The sequence below is a fragment of the Nyctereutes procyonoides genome, unplaced genomic scaffold (genome assembly GCF_905146905.1).
Source record: "Nyctereutes procyonoides isolate TBG_1078 unplaced genomic scaffold, NYPRO_anot_genome, whole genome shotgun sequence".
Taxonomy (NCBI): domain Eukaryota; kingdom Metazoa; phylum Chordata; class Mammalia; order Carnivora; family Canidae; genus Nyctereutes; species Nyctereutes procyonoides.
The window spans coordinates 7,454,667-7,474,839 of record NW_026575146.1 but is presented as its reverse complement, the minus strand read 5'-3'; the positions used below and the strand labels follow the sequence as shown (position 1 = coordinate 7,474,839).

Below are 20,173 nucleotides of genomic sequence, written 5' to 3'. Positions count from 1 at the left end.
GAGGAATATGGTGTTTTTAAAACATAAAATACAATCCTGGTTCAAACTTGCAATTCAGATTCAGGATTATAGTGTTTTTTAATTAGCCTCATGCTTACCCTGTGTTTTCTGTCTTCTACCAATTCCAGTTCAATGACACTAACATAAATACTCATTTGCTTTATCCCACAATACTCAATTTCAGCATAACAATACCAACACCACCAGATTTGATATCATTACTGACAACACTTAAAAATGTATTTGCTGTATTTTCTCCATCGTCCATTTTAAAATAACTTAGGATTTCTTTTGTGTGATTATGCCACAAAGTGGCTATATCAGTAGGCTCATCATTTCATTTTGCTTTCAACTGTTGGAGACTGTCTTTTTAACTTTAGTTTTATAATTATGAAAAAAATATTTACATGGCTTCAGGGGTAACTATAAGAAAATGCATATTCAAAGAAGTCTAGCTTCTCTTCCTTTCCATTCTGGTCTATCCTTCCATTCCCTATCAATGATTAATTTTTAATTTTTCAGTTGAGTCTTTTTAAAATTTTTTAATTCCAGTGTAGTAAACATACAGTGTTATATTCAGTTTATTCTTGAAATAATACAAATTTAAATATAGGCATGTCCTTCCCCATTTCTAGATAAATAAAAACAAGTTATTTTGCCCATATTCTCAAACCTGTATATGTCACAACTACCTGGAGAGCTTGGTAAACAGAGATGACTGGATTGCATTCCCAGAGTTTCTAATTCAGTAAGTGTGGGGTGAGCCTGAGAATTTGTGTTCTAACAAGTTCCCAAATGATGCTGGTGCTGCTGGTCTAGGGAGCACAGTTTGAGAGCCACAGTGCTATATGTACTTTTATCCACTCTCTCCCAAACCCTTTCAGGATTATATAGAGCTACTCTTCGTGATTTCTCCTGCTTCATAGTACTCCATTATGTGGATATACCATGATGTATTCTTTTTTTTTTTTAAGATTTTACTTATTTATTCATGAGAGAGAGAGAGAGAGAGAGAGAGAGAGAGAGAGATGCAGGGACACAGGCAGAGGGAGAAGCAGGCTCTCTGCAAAGAGCCCGATGTGGGACTTGATCCCGGGACTCTGGGATCACGGCCCTGAGCTGGAGGTAGATGCTCAACTGCTAAGCCATCCAGGGGCCCCTACCATGATGTATTCAAAGAGCTTCCTGTTTATAGACATTTGTTTCTATATACTACATATTTCTATGTATCATATATTTATACACATACATTTACTTCTATACATATATGTGTATGTACATAGGTGAAAATTTTCTATGTATTGTATATGTTTATATATTGTAACAATTATTACTGTAAGAACAGCACCCGTTTGCATTTTTGTCACTGTATCTTTGGAACAGATTTCTGGAAGGAGGACTGCTGGATTACAGGATGGATTCAAATGTAATTTTGCTAGATATACTCAAATTCTCCTCCACAGGGTCTGTACCATCCTATTCTTCCACAATTAGAGCAGTGCCTGTTTCCCCATGGCCTCACCAACTTCATATGCTGCCAAATTTTCAAACCTAGTACTTTTTAAAAAACTTAAATTAGTTGCCAGTTTCCAAAAGTTGGAAGACCAAAATATCTTGATTTCTGGTTTCTCTTGAAAAAGTATAGATCCAGAGGGCCTGGTGCCCAGTTTCATGTGACCCTTATGTCCTCACAACACAGGTACTTAGGTTGCTCTAGCTCCCACCTGGGCCACTCATGTGATATATTCACCTGTGTAGCTCCGAAAGCACTGGAGTGTCCAGCCCTGGCTCCATGGACAAGATGGGCAAAGTGATTTGCCCAAGGTCATCTAGTGAATTAATGTCAGATGGAGGGCAGCCAGGTGGCTCAGTGGTTTAGTGCTGCCTTCAGCCCAGGGCGTGATCCTGGAGATCTGGGATCAAGTCCCACGTTGGACTTCCTTGCATGGAGCCTGCTTCTCCCTCTGCTTGTGTCTCTGGCTCTCTTTCTCTCTGTGTCTCTCATGAATAAATAAATAAAATCTTAAAAAATATATAATGTCAGATGGAGCCTTTCTCTGGATTTGCTCACATGTTCTGAGTTTCTTGCTTCTTTCCTGCCTGCTTCCTGCTGCATTTTCCATGGGATTGAATAATGTCAGGTTGACTTTCCTTAAGTTTAGGGGCCTTTAGGATAATCTGAAATGCCAAACTTAAAAACAATGGTTTCAGGGGCTTCTGGGTGGCTCAGTGGTTGAGTGTCCAACTCTTGATTTCGGCTCAGGTCATGATCTCAGGATCAAGCCCCATGTTGGTTTCTCTAGGGTCATGGAGCCTGCTTAGGATTCTCTCCTTCTCCTTCTGCCCTGACCCCCGCTTGCACTATCTTATACTCACTCTCTAAATAAAGAAATAAAATCTTTAAAAAAAAGGGCTTCAATGAAAATATATATAAATTACATCATATACTTGACCTACATATACCTATCCCTAATAAAGCCTCAAGACTTCTGCACAATTGAGTTGCTGTACATTTTGTGACATTATGGCCCTATTCCAACATTAGATTTTGATTTAAATCGGCTGTCTGTTCTCAATATCGAATCAAATATATCTGTTTGACCTTAGATTTATAAGCTCTGTGGACAATCCAAATAATGGTTTTATGCAAAAAAAAATCAATAGCTCCTAGTTCGTTAATCCTTAAATGCCTTTTACTTGATATATATGCTACCCTAAAACCTTTGTAGAATTAGGGAAAAAGAAGACAATGATAAAGAAATTATACAAAAATAGATATTTCCTTCTGATTCAAGTCTGTTAAATTATAATTAGAGATGTAACAGTGAGACATTTAATTATGAAAGAACCCCCCCAAAAAAGAGATGGTTAGGGCTGGCCAATTGGGCACATGGGGCACTCAGCTATTTATTGGTTGAATAACCAGAGTAAAGAAATTCATAGGATTTTAGGGTTTCTTCTGCCATGAGGTCCCTTTCTCTCTCTCACCCACACACACATATATATACATACACACACTTTGATTCCTGAGTTTTCTCTGGACACGTGAGAAAGGCTGAATATGTAAGTAGCATATGGGTGAGGTATAATGGACTTGAATTCATTCCAATGATATGAGTATTCAATGTCAGCACTTTTACGAGAATAATTTCAGTAAGTGGGTAGTGTGTGAGTGTGTGCATGCACGCGCGTGTGCCTAGGGACCAAAGGGGGAAGGCCACCAATGGGAGGGTTGAGGAGGAGGTTCAGGGGAGGTTGGGTCTCTGAAGATAAACTTTTCTCTCCCTCCTAAATGCTGCCTAGGGTCGGTCCAGCTGGTAGTCCAGATAAGAGACAGAAATGAGGATGGAGGTGAAGGCAGGAAAGCAAAGAAACCTGTGCCGGGTGTTCCTAGAGCCCTCCGAGCAGACAAATGGGAGCTGAATCAGCTGGGAGACAGCTTGGCCTGGCCACCAGGGAACTTTTATTTCTGTTCCCTCAAGGGAATGGCCCCCGCAACCCCTTGTTCTTTTATAAGCAGCAGGTAAGAGGTCCTGTATTCTCCTTTTGTCAGGAAGGATTTCTGTAACGTCCACATACCACAAAGCAAGGTCAAAGATGAACCTCTGTGTCAGCCCCAGTGATTCAGATAAAAGCAAAAGTCAACCGCCAGCTTTACCTCTTTCATTAATGGCCCCTCAATTAAAGCAATTTTCCATTCCTTCCCAGAGTGGAGCAGCTGGTTGTGTTGCAGAAAACGTAACATCTTCTAAATTTCAGGGTGCTGAGTGAAAAGCAGCGTGTGCCAGAACCAGACACTCTCACAGTTCCCTGCTTCCATGTGAAAGTGTGGAGTGCTGAAGTCAGTCTTCTAATTAAACTTGGCAATATTACAATGAAAAATAAGATCTGGGAGTTGGCAACGTGGCACATAAACAAACTTTTATGTGAATAATTAAGCCGGAGCTAAGCGTATGCTGGACCGTCTTTAATCAACTTGTGATTACAGTTACCAGTAAGAGCCCGAGCGTTTCCGATCGCTCCGATGTTGTTTACAGGCTGTGGCTATTCTTACAGACCTCCTTTGATATGCTCGGCACATCTTTCTGCCCGTTCTTCCTTCTTCCACTTTCCTCTTTTCTCAAATTCCTAACCCTTTATGAGAATTCATTAGGACACAGGCAACGTATGACAAGAATTGCGTGTGTAACCAAGTGTGTACATTTTACATGTTAACACGCCGACAACCACACACCCGCCCACAGTCAGGGGTGTTTGATATGCAAGTCCATCAACTGCCTTTAAGGGATCATGCTCCAACGAAACCCAGAGTGTTATGTTTGGAATCAAAACCACAGGATGGATCTGTGGCCATAAGAAATGACCCTGTGAAACAAGTCCTGAGCCAGGTCAGGTCTCGGAGGTCACAGGGCACACTGGAGCTCTAAATGAGGTGCTAATTCCTGGTTGCTCCCCGGGCACCGTCATGAACCTTGCTTAAACCCCTTACACACTGACGGGATGAGCACTGGGTGTTATTCTGTATGTTGGTAAATTGAACACCAATAAAAATTAATTTATTAAAAAAAAAAAACAAAAAAAACCCTTAGACTTGAAACCCCAACTGCAGAAATCACAGGACGTTTTGCTGCAAAGTGATTTCCACTTGACCTTTTCCAAACAAAAGCTGTGCCATGTTTAAGAGAAACTATATAGAGTCCTGTGGGCAAACAATGTAAAGGATTGTCTCATATGTTTCAGGGTCCTGGTGCAGAGTCTGAGCTGACCATTTAATAAGCTTGAAAGGTCAGATCCTTTTCTTCTATTTTTCAAAACAAATGTAGGGAAACGAGAATGCATTTTTAAGATAAGAGATTAATTCTGCTTCTCTTTAGCAGCCCCCATGATAATTATACAGCCTAGGCTAATGCCACACATATTTTTATAAAATACTAGATTCTAACAGATCTTTATAACTGGCCTTGAAATATTCTGTGTTTAAGTTTTCTTTTCTTTTTTTTAAGATTTCATTTATTTATTCATGACACACACACACATACACACACACACACACACACACATACACAGGCAGAGACAGAAGCAGGCTCCATGTAGGGAGCCTAATGAGGTACTCAATCCCAGGATCCTGGGATCACAACCTGAGCCAAAGGCAGACGCTCAACCACTGAGCAACCCCAGCATCTCTGTATTTAAATTTTCAAACATTATTCTATTCTGGGTCCCCACTAACCTTAATTTTTTTTCTTAGGAAAGATGCCTAAACATCATCCAGTAACTATACAAGTTCTAGGTCAACTGCTAAGTTAGCATTTCCTAACTTAGTAGGGACACGTAACACTATTTTTTTTCCTTGCTAGTGGAAAAAAAAAAAAAAAGGAAAAACAAAGAGAGAAATTTGTGGCTAACTTCATCCAGTATGGAACCAACCAGTCATTTTAACATTAAAATGAAAACAATTTGCAATCTGTGTCTGTCTTGGTCGGCCCAGAGGAATGAACTCTGCTTACCTTGGATACAAAACATTCTGCAATGGCCACAGGATCATTTTCACAGTTTTCCAAATCTTGTAGAAGTTCACTAATAAAAAAAAAAAGTCAGAAAGTATTAGATTAATATGATGATTGAGAACATTTTAGATAACAAAGAGGTCTATACATTTATATGACGTTTACAAGGAATCTTTTTTTTTTTTTTAAAGCAAATGTTTAATAGTAGTCAAAGCCAAAGTACACACTCTGGAGGTGTGAGAGCAAGCAGGCCCAGAGGTGGCAACAGTTACAAGGAATCATATTTAGTTGAATAACTGAGGACCTATTGTCATTATATCCAAGGCTTAGATTAGGGACTTGCTTGAGGTCTTGGTGCCCCAGGGATTTATTTATTTTTATTTTTTTTAAAGATTTTATTTATTTATTCATGAGACACACACACACACACACAGAGAGAGAGAGAGAGAGAGAGCGAAAGAGAGAGAGAGAGAGAGGCAGAGACGCAGGCAGAGGGAGAAGCAGCCTCCATGCAGGGAGCCTGATGTGGGACTCGATCCTGGGTCTCCAGGATCATGCCCTGGGCTGAAGGCGGCACCAAACCGCTGAGCCACCCGGGCTGCCCTGCCCCAGGGATTTAAACACAGGTCCAACCTATAACTCTCCCACCTAGATATAAGCCCTGCCTGACATTTAGGTCTTCCAGACAGTTGGCATTGTCTGTACTCATGTTCACACACACTTACTTACTCATTCATCAAACAGCTGTCTAGGTACCAAATGCGGGCAAGGCATAAGTACAAATCACTGAGCCAGATGAGGTATGATCCCTCAGTGCTCGGAGCTCAGAATCCATTGGAAGACTCCAACATTCCATGGAAGTTCACACTAACAAATTTAAAATTATAAACAGAGATGGGAGCCTGTCTGGCTCAGTTGGTAAGAGCATGAGACTCTTGATCTCGGAGTCATGAGTTCAAGCCTCACGTGGGACACAGAGCTCACTTAAAAAAAAAATTATAAACAGAGATAGTGCTTAAAGGATAGTGCTCTATTTCCTCAGATGACTATTTTATTTTTTAATGGCAGTAGTATTATTTTAAGTAAATGCATACTATTTCATTGTGTGGATATAGTATAATTAATGTGCCCAACCAACTTAAAGTCCGATAAATAGAATTCCTGGGTCAAAGGGCATCATGCAGTAATTCAGTTCCAATTGCACTATATATAGATTGTATTTATATATATATATATTTTTATTATGTTGTGTTTAATTAGAGGTATATTACAGATTTAATAAAAAGTTAAGTAGGGGCGCTTGGCTGGTTCAGTTGGTAGAGGATGTGACTCTTGATCTTAGGGTTGTGAGTGTGGGCCCCACATTGGGCATGGAGCCTACTTTAAAAAAATAAGTTAAATAGTTCTACAGGAATTACAATAAAAACAAGCAGTCTCTTCTTTTCTGTTTCCTGTTCTCTACTGCTACTCTCCAGAAGCATTCCCAACTTCTTGCTATTTCTGCCGTATGCTTCCATGGTTCTAAACATGCTGATATAGCATTTTCAGTGTTTTTCAATTTGAGATATTATTTACTTCTTAATTGCCCAAACTTCCCCTTGTCTGATCTCAATGATTTCTGTTATGAAATTTGATTAGATTAAAAGTCAGAGCTTACATTTTGAAGACTGTATAAATATTATTCTCAGCTGAGCCTGGGAGTGTACCATAATTACATTTCCTTTCTTGTACAACCATGTTTTCCCTGGAGTTAAAATTGTCTCTCTCTCTCTCTCGCTTAGTTTTCAAAGTACACATCACTAATTTATCCTCAAACTTTGTTCCGGAAGCATACCTCTTGCCTCCCTGTGTTTAAACATCAGATCACCCATTGGTTGTATTCTTTCTTAGCGATCTCGCTGCTAGGGCCCTTGGTCCTTCTGCTCTCATCTGAACAGGTTAACCTGCTCTCCACGCCTGCCAGATTCTCCCAACACCATCCTGATGATGTGCATCACCTGGCTCCTGTGTTAGATGCACTGTTTCTTAGCTACCATTTTAGATGCATCCTTCTTTGGAAGAACACAAAATCCAAGGGCTGTCTGAGTAAAGGTAATAGGCAATAAACTTTCTGAGACTCTTCCTATTTTAGAATGTTCTCCTTTCACCCTTGGTTGATCATGTCATTGGATACAGAATTCTTGGTTGGAAATAATATTCTCTGAGTATTCGGGAAATTATCTGTTGCCTTATGAATTCGAATGCTGCTGTGAGGTCCAATAACATTCTGATCCATGATCCATGTTTCATGTGACCTGATTTTTTATTCTGGAAGCTCCTAAGAGCTTTCTCTTTGTTAACATAATTCTGAAATTCTGTGATGGCTGATTTTGGGGTGAGTCTTTTCATGCACAGAACCAACTTGACTATTCGGGAAATGTTCTTGAGCATCACATCTGCTGGATTCCTGAGACCCCTTCAGGAGGTTTATGAGGTCACTGTTTTTGTAAAAATTCTGAGGCAACATTGGCATTTTTACTTTCATTCTTTCATGAGAGTACAGTGGACTTGTCCAGAGGTGACCTGGTTTGTGATGATGGAACAGAGGGAAAGTAGAAGAACACTTAAGAATCCAGCAGTTTTCTAGTAAGTCAGACAATAAAGAAATTTGTAAAAATGTAAACCAATTCCTATATATGTTAAAATATAACATATATTTTGAAATCTTAACAATTTTTGTTTCCATTTCTATCACGGTAAACAAAACATCATACACAATAAACAAAAAGTTTTCTGGGTTCTTAGTAATTTTGAAGCATATAGAGATCTTGGGACCAAAAAGCTAAGGAACCCCTATGACTAAATTAGGTCTTTGATATTTCCTCCCCCTTTTCCCCACCCCCTGGCCATTTTCTCTTCTCTCTTTGAAGCTCCTATTATTCACATTTTAGATCTCCTGGTGTGATACTCTAATCTTTCTTATTTTTCCTCTATCTTCTTGTTTATCGTTTTTCTATCTTCTTGTTTATTGTTTGTTTTCTGGGAGACTTCAATTTTATTTTCTGTACCCTCTATTGAATATTTTCCTTTCTACTGCCTGATTTTTAATTTCAAAGTTTTTTTAAAAAATATGTTCCTTAAATGGTTATGTTTCTGTTCTTATGAGTGCAAAATTTCTTCTTTCCAAGGATGATGATACTACTATTAGTTATCGTGGGCTTTTCTTTCCTGCTTTTTGCTCTCTGCTGAGCTCTCTTTACTCTGTTTGATCCTTTTTTGGCTTCTGACATTTACGTTAGAGGCTCTCACCAAATATCTGAGATCTTCAATTGTCCTTTCCTGTTTGAAAGTGAGACATGACAATGCAACTGTAAACTATGTGAGAAGTGGAGCTTTCTATGGGGCCCTCTTCACTCAAAGCAGCCTTTCTCAAACTTTGTGCTATCATGACCTGTATACACTCTAAAAAAGTCTTTATCTGGATTATATCTATTGATATTTATTAGAAATTAACATTAAATATTTTAAAAATGGATCAAGTCATTTAATAAACCCAATACATGTAAATATAAATAATTTTTGTGAAAAATAGATTTTATAAAATAAAATTTAGTGAGTAGTAGTGTTGTTTTACATTTTTGCAAATCTTTAATGTTGACCTTAATGGAACACAGATGGATTCTCATATCTGCTTCTGCATTCAGTCTGTCACAATCTGTTATTATTTTTAAAAGATTTTATGTATTTATTTGAGAGAGAGAGAGAGAGAGAGAGAGAGAGAGAGAGAATGAGCAGGGGGAGAGGCTGAGAAGCAGGCTCCCTGAGGAGCAGGGAGCCCCTTGCAGGATTCAATCCCAGGACCCTGAGATCATGACCTGAGCTGAGGTCAGATGCTTAACTGACTGAGCCACCCAGGCGCCCCTGTTATTTTGATTGAAATACTCAGAAATCAATCTAGCTTCACATAGATATGTCACTGGAAAAGAGAAGAGTCTTCAAAAAGCCTATTCAGAAGAGTATGGAAATTCTTCTTTGATATTACATTGAAACTGAGTATATGATAGTTTCTTAGAGATCTACTGGAGCCTGAAACCATACCAGTGCACTATACCCTGCTGCTTGAAAATCCATTGGTCTACCTTGCACATTGAGAGGATCTTTTATCAATGCATGATTTCAGGATAGTCTCAATTCCAAACATTCATTCCTAATATTCCTATGAAAATATTCCCATCGCAAGATTATTTTTACTTTGTAAAATACAGTTCTGATATTTGTATCAATATCTCTTGCAAATAAATGGGTATGAATAAATTAACGATAGTTGAAATCTAATAATTGGAACCTAAACACTGGATGAAGAGAAATCGATGAAGAAAAGTAATAGCCAAAGAAGCAACATTTCTGAGCCAGTGATTTCCATTATTGGAGGATGGAGTGCTCAAGGTCTAGGTTTTGTGTCCAGGTCTTTCAATATAAATCCTCTTTCTGATCAGAGAAGAATTTTGAGCAGAATCCAACATGGCTTAACAGAAATACTCCCTGACAATATTTAACTTCCTGTGTTCTATATGTTATGCTTTAACTTCATTTCCAGAGTGGACTGGCTGGTAGGAGGAAGTATCTCAGGGGACCCACCCAGGTTCCAGGTATAGCTCACCTGTAAATGAATGACTGGCATTCATTGTTCAAACCACAGGGTGGGAGGGAGCTCAGACACCTTCCAGTCCAAACCCTAATTTTAAGGTGAGGAAATCATGGCTCATACAAGGGAAGTAGCTTACCTTAGTTTCCACAGCTAATAATTAATGGCCACAGCTGGGGTTAGTATCAGGGCCATTGAATCCCATTCACATACTCTATTATAAACACACGTATTGAAAGATTTATTTCCTGACCCAACTCCAGAAAGCCAAGGGCTGGACTCTGCCTTATGTTGTTTTTGGTGGGAGACCTTGTCTACCTGGGAACCCTAGCTTGAGTCACCTGGCTAGCTTTCCTTCACAATCATTCTATAAAATAGGATAAACACTAAGAATGGGAACAGTGAGGAAGAAGTAATGGGATTTCTTTTGTGCTCTTGTCAGAGGGCCATTGTCCTAATGCATTTAGCCCACCATCTTGTTTGCTCTCTCTTCCACTGTAAGTATTGAAAGCCTCCATGCCAGTCATTGTTATAGGTATGGAGGTATGGGATAAAGAACATAGGTGAAAGTCCTGTCTTATGGTGCTTATGCTCTGATCGGGTGGCAAATGTTAATAATTTAAAAAATAAAAAACATAGTATCAAACAAAAGACAAGTATGGACAAGGATGTGAAAAATTGGAATCTTAGTACACTGTTGGTGGGAATACAAATGGTGCAGCCACTATGCAAAGCAGTTCTTCAAAAAATTAAAAATAGAACTACCATACGAGCCATCAATAATCCAATTTCTGGGTATTATCCAAAAGAACTGAAATCAGGATCTTGAAGAGATATTAACACACTCACAGTCATTGCAACACTAATCACAATAGCCAAGATGTGGAAACAACTCAACCCAGGAATGTATAAAGAAAATGTGGTATACACATACAGTGAAATATTATTTAGCCCTAAAAAGGGAGGAAATTCTATAATATGTGACCACATGGGTAAACCTTGAAGACATCATGCTAAGTGAAACAAACAAGTCACAAAAAGACACACAGTATGATTCCACTTACTTGAGGAATCTAAAGTAGTCAAATTCAGTGAATCAGACAGTAGAACGGTAGTTACCAGGGGTTTGATGGGGGAAATGGAGGAGTTGCTAATCAATGGGCAAAAAATTCCAGATAAACAAGATGAGCAAATTCTAGAGATCTGCTGTACAAAATATACCTAAGTTAACGCGAATGTATGGTGCACTCAAAATTTTGTTAAGTGGGTAGATTTCATGTTAAGCATTCCTACATAATAAAATCTGAAAGCACCATTTTGTTAAAAACAGAAAAACCTAAATGAAATTACAATAGAAACTCACATACCATAATACATGATCACTTAATAAGAAATGTTTATGTAAAAATGATAAAGTATTGGTTTTACCTGGGAAAATGAAAGAAAACAACACAATATGGCACTTTACTACATGATACAAAGCAAAAAGAGCAATGTAGGGAGAGCAACTAAGGCTGGATGGGGGTGGAAGAGCCCTGGAGCAGTCATGGAGAACTCTTGAAGGAGGTGAGATTTGAGGGCTGAAAGAGAAAGTCATTTATGAAATCAGTTGTAGTCCAGAATGAGCTTGCTGTGCTGTGTGAGGTTGTAGAAAGGAAGCCATTGTGGCCGGAGTTTGGTGAACAAAAGCAATGTAGGAGATACAGGAAGAAGATTGACTATAAAATAACATGCCCTATACTAGGGGAGCACAGATGCAGCCGGAATGTGGTATATATCAAACACTGAAGACGCACCATAAAGACCAGGACCATCCTTCTAGAGTTACAGCCCAAAGGGGGGGGACCAGGTTTCCCATTGCATCAGTGTATCTAATGAACAACCCTACATGTACATTGGCAGGAAGGAGTGATTCATAGAATGTGTTTCGTACTCAGAACTAAAATTAGAGTCATCCTACCTTCAGATTTTGGCTATTTCTCTTTTTCCCGAGTTCCAAATATTTCTCCCATTTTGAGTTAGGACAATAAAAAAGAAGGTAATCTTTCTAACTTGAGTGCAAGTCCCTTGTTTGGGTGTGCAATTAGAGGAAACACTGTTCTCTTTTACAGAACATATTACATGTAAAATGTTCTCTGACCAGCGATGTGAACTTGAAGGCAGGAACTCTATTTTGACCTTGAAGATTCTATTGCCTTACATGGAATAAGAGTCAGGAATGGGGCCTCTCCCCTTCCGGTCTACAATAGACTCTGAGCACCACTTCCTTTCCCCACCTACATAACTAGGTCAGCTGCCATTTTAACTTATTGCAGCCACACGGGCACATGTTCAAGTGGGAACAGAGTGGAGCAAGGATAACAGCACCAAATGTTCCTATAATTTCACTGTTACATTAACCCTGGCCTTGAAAGTCCACTTGAAAAAAGCCCATGGGTAAAAATATTTCTACCATTGTTCAGAAGTTAAACAGATTTTGGGGGTGGGAAAATGTACTAAAAGAGAAGATAACTTTCCCCACCTTCCACTGCCTTAATGTTGTATGTATCCCATGATTCACTTTCTAAATTACATTTCAAGGAAGAAAAAAAAGGACTGCCCAAATAACTTTTTTTTTTTTTTTTAGACTTGGACTAGATTTAGCTGAGTGTTTTATAAGCAGTGACTTGACATATGCAGAATAAAGAGAAAGAGTTAAAGGGAAAGGGAAGATTTTACTCTCATATTCTGAGGAAAGGAACTTAAGATAATTTTAATTTGCTAATTATTTTATTTTATTTTAAAGATTTTATTTATTCATGAGAGAGACAAAGAGAGAGGCAGAGACACAGGCAGAGGGAGAAGCAGACTCTGCACAGGGAGCCCAACGTGGGACTTGATCCGGAGACTCCAGGATCATGCCCTGAGCCAAAGGCAGACGCTCAACCACTGAGCCACCCAGGCATCCCTGCTAATAATTTTAAAATAGAAATTCAATAGAAAGAAATGGTTTCTCTTTCCTCACTCTTCATTTGTTTTTTGTTTTGTTTTTAAGATTTTGTTTATTCATGAGAGACACAGAGAGAGTGACAGAAACAGGAAGAGGGAGAAGCAGGCTCCCCCCAGGGAGCCTGATGCAGGGTTCGATCCCAGGACCATGACATGAGCCAAAGGCAGACACTCAACCACTGAGCCACCCAGGCATTCCAGCCTCACTCTTCATTCTTAAAGATTCAAACACAGTATAGGTAACTCTTCTCTATTCCAAGAGAAGGATGGGTGTACAATAACCAGCATTTTCTTTAATCGGAAGTAAAAACAAAAAAAAAAAAAAGAAAAATGTTTTGGGATTTTAGAAGCCTGTTCAAAGGGGGAAAGTGGCTTCTTTTGACTGACCTAGTTTTCTGACCATTTAGGGATTTCTTCCAGACACCAAACCAGAGACTTAAATTTCTAGACTATTGGGGGGATTATGAGAGAAGAGAGATTTGGCTACAAAAAGGAAAACAAAAATGAAGTATCAGCTGCATTCCCAAATGTTTTATGTTGGAATATTCTGTGAAAACAAAAACAATTTAAATCTAGTCAAATACCAAAATTAAAGATAGTACAAGGAAAGAAGTTATGGGTTATGGTCATTTATGAACATGCATGGAAAATTTTGTAAAAAAATACGAACGAATCAAACTTATCAGGTCACAAACATATAAAACATCATGGCCAGGCAGGGTTTATTTCAGTAATGAATGTATGATTCAAAAATAATACCTATTAATTTACTATATTATGAATAGAAAAAGTCATATGCTAATATTTTTGAAGGCAGAGTAAGCATTTTGAAGGCAGATTAAGCATTTTGAAGGTTAAGCAAAATTTAAAGAATTTTTTAAAGATTTTATTTATTTATTCATGAGAGGCAGAGAGAGAGGCAGAGACATAGGCAGAAGGAGAAGCAGGCTCCCTGCTGAGAGAACCCAATGTGGAACTCAATCCTAGGCAGGATCCCAGGATCACAACCTGAGCTGAAGGCAGATACTCAATCACTGAGCCACCCAGGCTTCCCCCCAAAAATGTAATATTCACTCATGATATCCTAGCAAAATAGGAAAAAGCGTTTAGGTGAACCCCAGAACAAACATCATAGTTAATGGTAAGAGAGTTAAAGTATTCCTAATAATGTCAGGAAGACAATAAGGATACCAACATCAAATCAACACTGTATGAGAAGACCTGCCCAAACAATAAGATACAAAAAAACATAATGGGTAGAGGAACTATAAAGGAAAACAAAAATATTTCCTCATATTCAGACTAGTGTCTACGCAGAAAATCCAAAAGGATTTAGAACTTAGAAAAGTTAGTTGGAAAAGCTTAGAAAGTTAGTTGGATACACTAAATCAGTAGCATTCCTAAATAATAATAATAGTTTGAAAATAGAACAAATATTCTAGTCAAAATAACATCAAAAGGAATAAATTTTTAGAAGTTGTCTACATGAATGTGATGGAGAAATTATAAAACCCCATGATAGCACATTTAAAAGAGGCCTGATTGAAGAACAGTATGTTTATGGATGGGATGACTCAATATTATAAAGATGTCAATTCTGCCAATACTAATTTATATTAAAATGTAGTTCCAATAAAAAATCCCAACAGAGTTCTTCTTAGAACTTGACAAACTAATTTTAAAAAAATCACTCGGGCAGCCCGGGTGGCTAAGCGGTTTGGCGCCTGCCTTTAGCCCAGGGTGTGATCCTGGAGACTTGGGATCGAGTCCCATGTCAGGCTCCCTGCATGGGGCTTGCTTCTCTCTCTCTCTCTCTCTCTCTCTCTCTCTCTCTCTCTGTCTCATGGATAAATCAAATCTTAAAAATAAAATAAAATAAAAAAATCACTCGACAGTGCAAAGAGTCAAGAAAAGCTAAGCCAATGTTGAAGAGTAATGTGGGCTTAATAAAGAAGACCATGTGGTATGGGGGCAGAAATGGACAAATGGAGTAATGAAACAGAATGCACAGCTCAAAAACAGACCCATAAATACATGTAAACTTCACATGGGAGGAATGTGGAGGTTCAAATGAGCACAGAAAGGATATACTTTTCAATCAGTGGTGATTGGGCTATTGGCTACACGTAGGAAAATAAGAATTTGGATTTCCCACCATATTCCATACCTCCATCAACTGTAGTAAGATAAAAGACAAGGCAAAGTTTTAAGACTTTTAGAAAAATAATAGAGCGTATTTATGAGCAGAGTACAAGATAATTTTTTAAGCACAACACAATATCTATATATTATAAAATGTATATTTATTTGTAATCGAACTTATGAATTATATGACTTCTTTTCAAAGAAACTGTAATTAAAGTTAAAAAACAAGTCTCACAGGAGATGATTTGCAACTCAAATAATCCACAAAGATCACTAGCCAAAATTCATCAAGAACGCCTATATAGGGATGCCTGGGTGACTCGGCAGTTGAGCATCTGCGTTCCGCTCAGGGCATGATCCTGGAGCCCCAGGATCGAGTCCCACATTGGGCTCCTTGCGTGGAGCCTGCTTCTACCTCTGCCTGTATCTCTGCCTCTCTCTCTCTCTGTCATGAACAAATAAATAAAATCTTTTTTTAAAAAAAGAATGCCTATACAGCAATAAGAAAAAGAAACATCTTGATGGAAAAATGGGCAGTGAATAGAAGGCAGAAATTCATATACAAAAAATCTCAGTGGCCAACAACCAAGAAAAGACGCTCCTTCTTAACTGATAAAATGCAAGGTAACATATTCTCCAATGGAATACGACATCATGGTTAAAATAAAAGAGAGGTATAAATCTAAAAAACAATGTGGAGAGATAAAAAATGTGTGAAAGGTTGGCACAATTTATGCCACATTTGAAATACATGAAAGCATGTTACGTATTTTAAATAAATGCTTACATATACAGTCATGGCAACAAAATCTTACTTGGGAGTGAAACACCAAGTCTTGGATAATAGTTACAGTTCTAGTGGTATACTGAACTGGATTATACTGGTTTTCCTAGGCCAATTCTGCTACCTCTTCCTAATTCCATGTTCAGTGATGTCTTGCTAGTAGCTTGAAATCTGCTGTGATGAAATATTTACACCACAGAAATTAGTAAACAATATAAATCCTAGATTCCCCCTCTCTTGTCCTAATGCCGGAGAACTGGTTTACCAGCACATTGCTGTGCCACGCTCCACAGAGTGGAAATGCAGTTGGGAGGGATATAGAAAGGGCTTCAACATTATTTGTAATGTCTTTATGCTTTAAAGAATTCCTAAAGTAAGTACGACACAAGAAAAGGCTTTGATAGAGTAGGGTTCATGGGTATTCATCATGCTGCTTTTATGTATTTTGGACATATACCCTGAAAACAAAATCTAGTCAGCAGAGTTTTTTTGGTCCAGCATAAAACTATTTTCTTTTCCCCCTCTTTAATTTTTGAGATTTAAATCTTGCTTAGTTGGTCACAATAATATTATATTATGTTGAAAAACCTGGACCTGAACTAATAGAAACTTTAAAATGATTTCAAGCCCCAACCATAGATTTACCAGATAGCCAGACGTTTGAAATCAACTGGTATAGGGTATATAATAAAAAATTCATAAGAGGCTTTAACATAAAAAGTCACATCCATACTTCTTACTTAACCAAATACAACAGCAAAGACATTTGAGCTCTAACTGTAGACTCCAGATTTAAGGGAAAGGAAATAGGGACATGATAGTATAGATGACTCAGCTGCAAGAGTTAAACATGCAGATACACTTTAAAATAATAAGAATACCTATAGAAATGTGCCAAAACCAGGTATTCAAAATAGGCTAGATTTGATGCCTAGTTCTATGTCCTTGAGCAAAGGACTTTTCATACTGTACTCCTGATTCATCTACAAGATGTGCATAAGATACACATTCTATCTGCCTCCCAGAGCTGTTAAGAGGATTAAAGGAGATCGTACATGTGCCAGGGATATATAAATGGAATCTACGAAAGGGACAGGCACGAATACGTGCTCATTGTGTGCACATCGTATCATTGCATTGATCCCTCACATATCATCGGGGTGCTCATTCACTCTGACTCAGGGTTACGTGTCTGACTTCCTTGTTCAGAGGACACTGAAGAGCAAAGAAGAGAGAACCAATGAAGGAAAACAAAGGTCTTCTCAGTTTTCCAACTTTTGCAGAATGAGCTCCACCACCAAGGTCCCTTCTTGTTGACCTTGGGGGCTACTTCATTCTTACCTTTCTTTAAATTGGGAGAAACAGATTTAAACTCCAGGGAGTAGAAAACAAAAAATAAAACAAAACCTTTCTGGACTATGCTACCACAATCCAAACCATGGCCTGGAAAGCAGGGCTCCACTCTGGCAAGAGGAAATGTGGCTAAATGCCTGGGGTTTGGGGTCAGAGAAGCCCAGATGAGGCATATTAAGTGATAATGTGCATAAAGGTCTACGGCCTCTGGCATGAAGTAAGCAGTAGATAAACATTCAGTACCGTCAACTTACAGCCAAACCACCAGAAGACTTAGCAAATATGCCTCAGCCCTCTCCCTATGTTATAGTGCCACTGATAGGCTCTGGAAAGGGAAGCTACTGCGGGCCTCACAGTATTTCACCATCAGCAACTGCTAAATAGGAGCCTGTTTTAATACCAATGAACATGTAGACTCCCAATTCCCTAATTCTTTTTTTTTTTTTTAAGAGAGCGAGCACGTGCATGCATGAGCAGTGGGGAGGGTGAGAGGAGGCAGAGAGGGAGAGAAAGAATCTTAAGCAGACTCCACACCTATCTCAGAGCTAGATGTGGGGCTCGATCTCACAACCCTGAGATCATGACCTGAGCTGAAATCAAGAATAGACACTTAGCCGACTGAGCCACCAAGGAGCCCCAGCCTAATTCAATTTCTTTATGACCTTCCTTTATTTTCTTATTATGTTTTATTTTATGTACACAGTATTTCCCAGCCACAGCTGTACATTACAAACATCTGGGGATCTTTTAAAAACTTTTGATGCCCTGGCCCCATCCCAATCCAATTTGTTACAATTTCTGGGGGTGGGGTCCATCATATATATATATATATATATATATATATATATATATATATATATATATATATATTTTAAAAGCTTCCCAGGTGATTGTAGTAGTATAGTTCAGGTTGAGAACCACAGTCTTGGAATAAGCAGACCAATTTCCAAAGTCTTCTGAGTCAAATCAGGGAGATGTTGCAACACTGACCGGTTTTATATCCTAGGCTTTCAAAATGAAAGGAGGAGTTGATGCAATTCTATATGCAGGTCTCCAAGAGGCTGGGCTTGTGCTAGGTGCTAGGGGTTCAAAAGTAGCAAAGGAGATGCGGATCCTGTGCACCAGGTGTCACATATACCAAATTCATTAAGCAAAAATGGGTAAGATTTATAATTTGCTTTGTGGTTGAGTCATGCAATGACAGGGCACTGCAGAATTTATAATGGGATTTTACTATAAGAAAATCAATTTCGTCATTGGTGGATATTTTGGTGCTTTTTCTGTGCTGGCAATGAGCTAGGCACTTTTGGTGAATGAACACAATGAAGCTTCACAGTAACCACAGAGACAGATATTCTTATCATTTCCATTCATTCATTCCCCAGAAGCTTGTATGTCTCCTATGGGCCAAGCACTGTTTAGGCACCTGGGCAGTGACAAAACAGACCCCTGTCCTTGGGGAGTGTTCCATGAGTGGGGGTGGGGAGGAAAGAAACAACAGATGTAGACCAAAAGTCAGTCGTAGAGGGTGTTAGAATCTGACAAATGCCAGAAGGAAGAACAGAGCAGGTGAGGTGTTGCGTGGGTGTCCGGCAAGCTTCACTGAGAAAGGAAGACATAAACACAGACCTGTAGGGAGGGAGTTAGTCCTTCCACTCCATTTAAAGACTCACCCAAGAATATCTACACAGCTCAGGGGCGTTGCAAACCCAGACACAGTGGAAATGAGAGTCTGTGCTCTTAACTTGCCTGCTGCCTGGTAGCAGTTTCACAATATATAATACTAACCAATTTGTTTGTCCCAGCCCCTTTAGCAGATTTCCTAAGCCCTGTGTCTTTTACGTAGAAAGTACTTAATGTATGTTTCAATTAATCATTTAAATTATTAATTAATTTGACTTAGTACATTTTGACTTAAAGTATTTGTGTGTTTACTCTGTCCTGCCCACTCCCCAGGCAGAAGAAAAATTTTAGAAATTCCAGTGGAGCTGGGGATGCCGCAGACTAAGCGCGCATGCATTTTTGGATGTCCTGTTCATGTTGTGTTGCAGAAGGACGATGTCACTGCTCTGTCAGGGCAAACAGGTCTCTTCTCTGAGCCAGGAGGATGGATTGTGATGGAATATTAAATAAATGTGAGGCTCTTCTAGAACAAGGATGCTTCTAGGTAAAAAGACTTCATGGCAATGATAGCACACAGAAATGTATGAAGTTGGATCAAGGATTACAGGTAAAGTGTTCTTCGGCTGTATTCATCTGAAAGTCCTAATATTCCCAGGTGAGAACCATCTCTTGAGTGTTCACTTACCTATTGAAATGGTAGATATCCTGAATGTTTCCAAAGAGGGCTGATCTTTCTTCTGTCCCCAGAGGAAGTTTTGTTTGGTCCCTGATGCAGTCAAGGTAATCCTGGGAAATTAATGAGAAGGATGTCTTAAACACTCCTGTCCTTCTCCAAGTCATCTTTAGTTATGCAAGATGAATCTCTCATATCAGTTTCAAGTAATTACTATACTAATGTGCTCATTAATTATACTATGGAATACAGAGTGTCTCTTTTATTAATGATGACAATACTTACCTATTTATAGAACAGGGAGTTTGAGCAAGAAGGATTATGGTATACATTAGGCTACATACCCCCCAAGTGTATTAGAGCTTCCCTAGATGGATAATATAATGACCGTAGTTTCTCATAATGTCAGAGTTTTGGCATAAAAACATCATCTTCTGCTTCCTTGACTTATTTATATGATAAAAAGTTACTCAAAT

General features: G+C 38.7%; 1 protein-coding gene across 5 annotated transcripts in view; it reads right to left on the bottom strand.

The window, feature by feature from the left end:
- PLEKHG1 (pleckstrin homology and RhoGEF domain containing G1) overlaps positions 1-20,173 on the bottom strand; it is a 223,772-nt gene that overhangs the window by 40,047 nt on the left and 163,552 nt on the right. For all 5 annotated transcript variants that reach the window (XM_055310115.1, XM_055310114.1, XM_055310112.1 and 2 more), the window contains 2 exons: positions 19,710-19,810; positions 5,508-5,577 (listed from right to left, as the gene is read on the bottom strand). In XM_055310115.1, the coding sequence (XP_055166090.1) occupies positions 5,508-5,577; positions 19,710-19,810 (171 nt within the window). The remainder of the gene's footprint in view (positions 1-5,507; positions 5,578-19,709; positions 19,811-20,173) is intronic.